We start from the raw sequence: 10424 nt of genomic DNA on the forward strand, positions 1-10424 counted from the left end.
TTGCTATTCCTATAAGTGTTTGATCCCTGATATGTATATCCAGTTGCACTATTTTTCTCTGCACTGTAAATTCCTGAGCTGCTCTCTCTTCGATCACTGTCCCGACAGTTACACTGTCTCGAAGCACAATTCACTCGTTTCACGTGTTTTATAGCACCAACACTACCCGAAGATTCACTTATTTCCTTCTGGGTAGCGACACTGGTTTTCATGGCCCTGCACGTAGCAATTGCATCATTCAATTGCAAGTCAGCCGTTTGCAACAGCTTTCCTTGGATTCTGGGATCTCGGATACCTAAAACAATCCTATCCCTGATCAGAACGTCCTTCTCTTTGAATTCACATGAGGATGACAATTGCCTCAATGCAGTTACAAACTGATCAACGGATTCTCCTGGTTGTTGATCTAGTTTGAAAAATTTGAAATGTTTATATACGAGATTTCTAAGTGGATTGCAATAGTTATCAAATTTTCCTAAAACCACAGCTAATTTTTTATTATCTCTGACTTCTTCATATTCAAAAGTGTTATTTGTTCACCACAATGAAAGAGATACGAATTTATTAACTTTCCAAGTCAACGTTTTCATCAGTGTCTTTTTTTTTTTGCTGTTTACTGCATTCAAACAAAAACCTCGCGCACTTTACCGCTGCCACCATATTATGTTTTGTTTTGTATCGTACTGGTTAAATAATAGCGCCAAGGTTTGAACACTTGTTGACTTTAATGTAATAATAAATACTTCTGGAACAATCAGTATATACATCCAATGGAGGCCATTCAGTACTGCCCGGCTCGCAATATTCATTAATCGGTTTAGGGACGACCACCGAAGTGCGACGTTGTCAACTCAATTGTCAATACAAAATGTGAAATATGTAATATAAATGATCTGATCAATATGAATCTTAATATTGATGTCACAAATAACCGATTGATTGGGGAACATGTAGAAATTCCTCTCAAATATAGAGAAAGTAACGACAGTAGTTTCAGTTTCTCAGTAGGTTCCAAAGAAAAAATTATAAAAAATTTACCGGTTGATATTTCAGAAGGAGATATTTCGATTGAAAGAAATTATTTAGAAAAACTCGTTATACTCGAACTCTAACTTCAGCAAAAAACGGACTAGAAGCTATTGAAATTCAAAATCTTACAGATCAATCCATTACGATGACATTAAATAACAATATCAATATCGCAATAATTCGAAACATATAAATTCGAAGCTTTCTCTATCCCGCCACAACAGACAAACACACACATACAAAAGAACGATTTCTGGATTTCATTCGTACCGATCTCAAAATTACTATGCAAATTTAGTATTCGAAATATCGAAATCATTTCCTTCAAACCATTATTAAGGATGTTTCGCTAATCAAAATTTTATGCACATCAACTGCTTTCAAAAACGCATTTTTCATTGCTACATATTTTCAAAAAATAGGAATATCATCTAACAGAATGGCAGTAAACTGTTTGTGATAGGAAACAGAACCTGAATTTCTGTGGACGTGTTATTAAGAGAAAAGGTTCTTATGATATAGAGCAGGGGATTTATGTCAAGTTCATTGTGTGAGGAAGGAATATGACAACTGTTGAAGTTGACTGAGTATAAGAAATTCTGTAAGTTCCTCCAAGATGACAATTTGCAAAGTCCGTTTCCACATCACCCAGGAGGTAGGACTGCGCATGTGTTATCCTTTTTTTATTGTGGAAGTTTCCCCAGTAGGCATATCATAACCACAAAAAAAGTGTCTTTGAAGTTACTGCTTGTGCACTAATACTTAAATTTTGTCATCGTAGGGGGAGTGTTTAGAAATACCTAGTATCGAATTTACATCATGGCCAATGAGATTGAAAGAAGTTTTACATGCAGGCGTTTCCAGCATTTGAGAAATGATAATTTTTCAAAAGATTCATCATTGCGGGAGTGAGCAGAAATAGTCAATATCAAATAATACATTTTATTTTAATGAATTTACAAAGTAATGATTATCAATTTTTTCGGCTATGCAATAATGCCCCCATGGTAAAGTTTCATCAGAATCGGGTATTAGATATCTTTTATCATCTTCAGGGGAAAGGGTGATCTTCTCCTGGACGATGGAGTGCACTTGATATTCATCAGAGCGAATTAGTCTCTGAGTGACACTCATACATTTCCAATTGTTGAGACATTCTTCATAATCATCAAACGTGATTGTCGTTTTCACAACCGACGTTTAAACTCCCTTTGCTTTCTTGGTGCTCCCCAAATTCTTCAATTCCATCGCAATTTCATTTTCATCATACCCCTCATCCAGCAATTTTTTTCTTTTCTCCTCATAATCACCCTCAGTTGTTAGTACCTCTGTTGCATATAATTTAGAACGGAGTCCAACATAGTCCGTCATTGGTACATCATTGTTCTCGTCCTTCATCATACCCAGCACTTTTTTGTTAACCAGTGGAATGTTGAAACTGTTTTTGGAAGGATAGTCTGAGGTATCGAAGCGTTGATGACAGTATCGCTTCATTATCTCGTAGGAGTATTGTCGCAGCTCGTATATTAGAGAATCGGTATCGGTATACATCACGTTACAGCCGTCTCCGAAACGCTCCAGCATATATCCATAGTCGAAGTCATAGACGGTTGTCTTTGCCAAATTCAAAATAACCTGTCCTACATATGTAGGCCTCTTTAGGAAAATTTGCAGCTTATTAAGCTCAACAGCACCATTGAATATGGTGCAAGACTTAAACTCAGGCTTAGCAATGTAGGCTCCTGCTCCATATCTACCACTCCATTCGGTGAGAAGTCTGATGTTAACCTTTTTCCGAACGTTCTCCATAGTTTTACCGAAGACTGCATTGTTCATTAACTTGTATAAATTTTTTTCAAACTCATTTGATGCCTTTGCGCGTAACTCTGTATTTAAATCGATATAGGACTTCAGCCATGGACTTTGTTTAAATTTCAACACTCGATGGATTTTCTTCAATATCAATCCATGTGCTAAAGCCTGCTTCAATGCTCTGTAATGTATAATATATTTCTCCTTCGGTTGTAAAGTAGCCATCAACTTCGAAAGCTGTTTAGCTTTTACTGGAGGTTTTCTTGTCTTAGGACATATATGTTCCGGGCAAAATGGTAGATTTTATGTTTGTCATGCAAATACTGGGGATATTCCAAGTCCACTTCCAGAATGTATCCTTCATCAGCATAATCAGGAATCTGAGTGATGTCTATGTTGGAATCTGTCCTCTCAAAGTCTCCGTGTGGGAGATATTGGCTCATTGCACACCCATACTGATTGTTGACATCATAGTACATCATGAATGTTGTGGGTTTGGAAGGATCGTGATTGTTGATGTACTTGTTATTTGCATGCGATCTCCTTTTTGAGCAAACTTGGCTGAATCCACCTCGTATTCCACGCTCAACAAAGAGGAACATATCAACATCGGTGAGAAGTTCCAACTCAATCCCTATATACTTCAGCATAGCATCCCACGTGTAGCCGGGTAACGTGAAATAATGTGCAGGATCAAGTTTATGTGAGTTGAGGATGCAGGTTCTGAACATTTCGAAAACATCAGCTAGCAGGAGAATATCAGTCTTCATATATAAGTCCACATAATCACCTAGATTCTGGCAGTTGAAGGTGGTCCATACATCCTGAGCTCGTTGATAAAAACGTCGGCGGCACGGCTTATTTTCTAGTTTAATATTAAAATCATCCTGAGATGGTAAAGCTGGTTCATTGAATCGACTAAACGAATCTATATAATCATATGGCATAACTCCTTTCTTCGTTAAAAGATTGAAGTGTTCCATAGGAGCATCGGCCAACTGCGACTTTGGATTGGGGAACTCTGGAAGATACGATGCTAATTTATCCAATGAAGAAGCCATAAAACGGAACGAGTCGATGGATCTGAATTGAATTGCAAACACGTCAACATGTTTTGTGAAGGAAATATACTTTTCTTTGGCTATCGGGAGTAGATCAACCTTTCCAGCCATTCTTGTAGCGATGTCTCCAACGATGAAGTGTGCGTCATATCCACTCAAGTTATGAAAAACAACAGGAACAGAATGAGAGTCCTCATAGTTTATATTACACCCTTCGTGCGCGGGGCCACGATAATTATCACACGGTATGAGATGGTTATGGTCGCTTATTTTTTTATCTTCGGGAGTGAAGGGCTCTTCGCAGATGTGGCAGTGTGTAGCTCTTCGAAACTCAACTTCTTGCTCTGCAGTCATATCGATGTCGAATGGACACCAAAACACTGTAGTCATATCTTCAGCTAGTTGACTCACCTCATCAGCGAACCATTGCGTACAATCCTCTCCACGATATGCCCTATAGAAGGATAGAGTGTCATCGTATGAGCACTTCAAGTAGTAACCCACAGCTACCGGAATATGATGTTGAAGTTTTTTAGGATCATCAGTAGGCTTCAGAATAGATTCCAAGTCAGCGTGTACGACGAATGGAGTCTTTTCTTTATTTTTATGGTTTTTGAACTTGAGAATGTTTTTACCCTCCTCGGGCATCTTGATGGCTGTTTCATTGATTTTCTGGCAATCCTCAGTATGTTTCTGTAATTTCTCTTGAAGTCGAAAGTAATGTAAGCAGCGATCACAAAAGTACTTTTGACCATGTTCCTTACTCAACTGTTTCGATAAGAGCCTTGATAAGTTCTTTATCCATACGTAGTGATAGCGGACTGCAGTTTCAGATTCATCATAATTGTCTGGAATCAGCGGTAAGTTCACATCTCTATCTTTCTTTGCCATTGTGAGATATGTAGGTAGGGTAATGAACGTTTTACATTTCTTTTGAAAAATGTAAACATTGATGGAAACGTTATTCTGCTTCTCAAAGTTGGGATCTGCTTCAAAGTTATAGGGAACTGGATACCTTTCAGCTTTAATACCGTTGAATAGTGGTGATAAGATGACAGTTTATTTAGATCATATTGCGCTGGATACAGAGCAGAAACGACAGCCCAGGCGAAGCAAGCTTGGTCATCATTCTTAACATTGATACATGCATGCTTCTTTCGGATCTGAGGTGGCAACTCAATGTAGGAAGAGCCAATCTGAGGAGTGAACTTGTTGATGTTAACACCCAGATTAACCACTTTTTTCAGCGCCCAGCCGGAATAACGTTCTTGGAACTCCTCGAGATCTTTCATTATTGGCTAAATAATTTTATGTTGGAACCATTCATCCAGATTGGTGTCTCGGTAAATTGGGGAGTTAGAGGTGGTGAAATACTTGTGATCTCGTAGTACTTGCGCCCCTTTCGCTATTTCAAATTCACCACAGAAAATCATATTAACTTTCACAAATTCATCCTTTTTGAGGGCATCATGAATGCGGCGTTTAAAGATAGCATTTGAGTCAATCAAGAAAGACCTTGGGTTCTTATGTTTGAGATTTGAGATTACGCCAGACCTGATTCGGCTACTGAAGGCTGAGTCAGTGTCGTCCCAATGAACCCTCTCTCTAGCACCCTCAGGTCGTGGTGCCTGCCCTGCCCCCTTTTTCTGCATGGCTTTGAATTCATTACGCATCGATGTAATGTTCCTCAAACACGCTTCTAAATGTTGTTTCTCCCCCACAGAAGTTGCATTCTTCATTGCTTTACGAATCCTTCTCAAACCCTTGGTACACTCGTCAAGGCCCTCTTGAGAAATCTTATCATCATAGTTTGGGTTTATGAGCCCCAAGATGGTGGTAATATATTGCACAAGATCAGCAAACATTGACATGCTGTAATCACAAAAAAGTTAAGTGTTGAACGTTCAACGTTCTGAAGAAGCAAAGCAACTGAATACATATCGCTAAACTACAGATTATATTGCTTGACATAAAAAGGGGTGGGGTGGGGAATTGAAGGTTCATTCTTTAAATGAAATCCGCATCACTCAGTTCATACCCAGCTATTATCGAAGATGGAAGCAATACGGTTATTTTTCGGTCATCAAGCTGCTAAGAAAATTAGACAGTTGAATATTGAAAGTGATTTGATTCAACAGTAGTATTGCGATAAAGCAATCTCTTGTTACATTACTTACATCAACGATAAACCAATAGCATTTACGCTGCTCTCAACCATGGATTTTGACCCTTTGAAAAAACATTCTAACCCGAAATCTCAATTATATTCATACGTTGGATGAGTACAGCAGAAACGGATATGCTACAAAACGCATCGCTCACATCAAGAATCACGAAGAATTTACAGCTTTTTGCAGTAATAAGAAATCTGAATTGTTATTTGAAAAATGTGGTTGTATATATTGGGGTATAATGATGTGTCCAATGTTTAGATATCCATAATAAAAATATAAAAATTTGAGTTTTTTCAATACCTCGATGAAAAATTTAATATAATTTCTATGAAATCATACCCTAATACCTTATACAGCTAAAGACTTGATTGTATACAAAAATATTTTAATAATCACCAATGCCCACAAACAAAGATATAAATCCAATGGACCTGTGAACGCCAACCGCACATGGAAGTATCGAAACATCATTTCATCATTGTTTCCACCAAAAAGAAGAAGGAATACTCAACGCACAACCCACAGTGAGCAGCGCGTAAAGAATACTAATATAAAAGCTCACAGTTATGTTGATGACGTAGAACAACAGGGTAATTCGAAGTCAAGCAATTTCAAAAGAGAAAATCAAATAATCGTGACTCATAGATTATGTAGAGGCCCTCTTGTATTCAATAGATATTAAATATCGCTCATTTAAAATGTGTTTTATTCCAATCATAGTTTTTTACCAACAACCTCTTTTCAAATAATGAGGATGAATAGCGGAAAACGTTTTACTTCTCTCAACATTTGTGAATGCACACTCACCAACCCCTTTTTTTAATCAGATATAAAAATCATTGATCAACGTTGTATGTTAACATAATTGTTCAAAACTCATTAGGGAATGCTATTTCAGATCGCTAGTTAATATTCAGTACAATCAGTCCTTATAGTTGAAGGTTTCCATTCTGAGAATATGTTGAAATCTGCTTACTAAAGATGAAAAATTTATTAAAACATGAGCTCATATGAATGGACATCAATTAAAATTTTGAATGAAGCGGAGAAAAAATTTTGTATTGAGGGATCACACGTTCGAAACTGAGGTCCTCGTCATCCTCCAGTCGCCATGTTTTTTGCAGACGGCCTGTATACATTGTTTTTCAATGGGATTGCACACGGAAAACTGAGGCTTCCATCACACTCCAGTCGCCTTGTTTTTTGGAACGTTCTGTATATGATTTTCATCTCAATGAGACGTCTTATATACGTTGTTTTTTTCAATGGAATTGCACGTCAAAAATTAAGGCTCCCGTCACACTTCAGTCGCCTTGTTTTTTGGAACACGTTAATGCAGGCATGTTTTTTTGGAATGATGTATTTTGAGACATCATGTATACATTGAGGGATCGCACGTTGAAAACTGAGATCCTCGTTATCTTATATTATCATTTTATTGTATTATATTTTGAAACACCTTGTATAATTTTTCTTTCAACAAACGTCAATGAAACACCCTGTATACACTTTTTCAATAGGTCATGCTATATATTTTTCACTTGAATGCGACATCCTAGATAATTTTTAGTTAAACAAACAAAAATATTGTATGAAAGATTGACCTCGTACTAAACGATGAAAAATTTATTGAAACACGACTTTATATGAATAGAATTCAGCAATAGAAATTTTCGAATGAAGCAGAGAAAAAAATGATGCATTGAAACACGACTTTGGTGCAGTTATGCATATAGACTTGTTGGAGTGAAAATAATTCAATAAAAATGTTTGAACTAAACAAAGAAAAATATTGTATTGAAATACAACTTCATATGGATAGTATCAGGCCCAAATTTCGAGGTTTTCAAAATTGCCTTGAATAATCGTTAGCTTAAAGGGTGTATATAATATAATATAAACAACTAGATAAAATACAGTTTTTGATAACCTTCAAGTAACAATTTCTCTGGATGAAAACCATTGCTTATACCTGACTTTTATCAGGGAAAGGTAGGTTCTTCTAACACATTCAAAAAACCTGAAGCTATCGAATTTACGAAATGGATTTGTTAAACAAATTTTGTCGTCGCTATGTAAAACTGGTGAATATAAAAGTCCTTGATGATAAAATCAAACAATTGTCTCATGGATACTTAGAGTAATAATGTCCAAATTCTGACTTTTCAAATTGCAAAAGTGGCACGAAAAAGATATTGAAAATGTTTGAAAAGATACGGAAATTACTCGTATTTTCTTATCGATTACCACATATAACACAAGATGTGATTTCGAAACCGTCGAATCTATTACGTTCATTACCTTTGCCTCGCTTGAAAAAAGATAAACAGCTTCTTGAAAAAATTGATACGTACACTCTTCAGAACGATATAGCGATAAAAATTATTTCATATACACATGAAAAATATTTTCAATGTTCCTTTCCTCTGTTGAATTTTTCATAAATAGTTGTGCTTTCACATTTCAACTTTTTCACTCCCCACTCCTCAGTTACAGCCCCACTATTTTGGTTTATTGATCGTCAGAGTACACAGTTTGGAACTTTATCACAGTCTTCATCACAGTTTCAAAATGTTTGTTATTTCTTCATCATCAGCACACACCGTTTCAAATTCTATTTGAGTCTTCATCAAACTTATAACGTTTTGGTTACTTGTTCAGTCATCAAGAAACCTCCCTGGTTTTTTTATTTGTATCTTTCATCCCTTTTCAGTCACTATCAAAAGTTATAACCTAATATTTCCAAATATACTATGGGGCACAGTACAATTCACCTATGTTATTTATTCTTGCTACAAATGAAAATGAAATAATTCATACTTCAAAATATCCATGAAACTGATCCTTTGGGTATACCGCACTTGTAAGTTATAAAAAAGATTATGTAAACTGGCACACCACAATTCACCTATGTAATTAAACATTGAGGTATATCAAAATGCTGCAACTAACTGCACTAACGTTAGTTATGAATAAAAGTGGTAAAAAACATAAACATTTTCATTTCTCTTTTCGTCTAAAACCTAGCAACATTCTTAGAAGTGGTACGCCACAATTCCCCTACCTATGTGATTGATCCTTGTAACCTACCATAATAACAAGATTTATATTATAAAAATATACATAAAACCTATTCTTGCGAAATATTATATTCATGCTTTCAATATGTGAGAGTTGATAAACAAAGTCTCCTATTTTTCTTGTTTGTTTCAAAGTGTCGTGACATTTCACGTACATTTATCTGCGATGAAAAAAATATGTGTTCACACAAAAACATTTGAGCATATATTGAAGACCGTAGCTAAGTTGTGTAAGCAGTAAACATTCTTGCCACGATTTTTTTTTATATTTATTCAATTATCAAATCCGTTTTCAACAATGCCAGACTGAAGTTGTGAGCAATTATTCAAACTGCTACCTGTATATGGAAGTTGTAAATGTACCTTAAATTCAATAAAAATTTCTTCTCTGATGTATTAGAACAGTAAAACTCACTGCACTGGCTAATTATTCATTGTTAAATGTTGAGAGTACCCAACTAATGACTCATGGCTGAACCTTCAACGTGATAAAAAATTACTTCGGAAAATGTTTCAAATATATGACTTTAATTAGTATACAAGCAACAGCCCAAGTGATTGAGACAAAATATTTAAACTGCTACAATTCTAAATATAGCGTATGAATCTCATCTGAGTGCGATTATAACATTTTCAAGTTTGAATATGATTCAATACATGCATTTAATCAGTTATAACCGGATAATATTTGCGGTCAATGATGGCGAAAAAATATGCGTTTGTTTCTGAACTTAACATGAAAACATTTTTGCTCATGGGCGTTCATAATAATTTGTTTTCATAGATTTTTTCAAATAAACAAAGCTTGTTCTGTAATAATAATAACATTTTCTACTCTCATATATACCTACAACATACGCTTATTATGGTGAATACTCGTCAAAAGACAACTACTTTTTCGGCTATTACCACAACGACAATTGAATCTATCAATTTTCAAAACATTTTATAGTGGAATTGGGAAGAAACTTTTTACAATTTTCGTATTGTAATTGTTGGAGAATGTTACAACTTGTATTATTTTATTCATCAATTTTCATAAATTTGGTTGTGGATTTTTTTTATAAAATTTGCTGTAGCTTTCATATTTTTTCTACACCATAAATCTTGTACTAGAATATTGGATCTCCTAGTTTTTGTTGTTTCTCAACAACTTTCAACAAGTATCTACGGGAATTTATTTTACTATTCCTCAACTCCCTATTTTGTAGTGGAATTTCGAAAAAACTTTTTACAAGTCTTGTTGATTTCTACACCAAATAATTTTG

At 35.5% G+C, this 10424-nt stretch overlaps 1 protein-coding gene across 1 annotated transcript; it reads right to left on the reverse strand.

The window, feature by feature from the left end:
• Positions 1 to 3089: 3089 nt before the first annotated feature.
• LOC111507451 (uncharacterized) lies at positions 3090 to 4550 on the reverse strand. Its single transcript, XM_023162752.2, has one exon. It carries the CDS (start codon positions 4548 to 4550, stop codon positions 3090 to 3092), a length of 1461 nt encoding a protein of 486 aa, XP_023018520.2.
• Between the last annotated feature and the right edge of the window lie 5874 nt (positions 4551 to 10424).

The sequence above is a fragment of the Leptinotarsa decemlineata genome, unplaced genomic scaffold (genome assembly GCF_025532065.1).
Source record: "Leptinotarsa decemlineata unplaced genomic scaffold, Ldec_3_MD MMD2_tig00000026_RagTag_RagTag, whole genome shotgun sequence".
NCBI classification, from domain to species: domain Eukaryota; kingdom Metazoa; phylum Arthropoda; class Insecta; order Coleoptera; family Chrysomelidae; genus Leptinotarsa; species Leptinotarsa decemlineata.

Bases quoted from the DNA above. Each gene is read 5' to 3' on its own strand.
- LOC111507451 (XM_023162752.2), bottom strand. From the start codon at position 4,550: ATGCCCGAGGAGGGTAAAAACATTCTCAAGTTCAAAAACCATAAAAAT.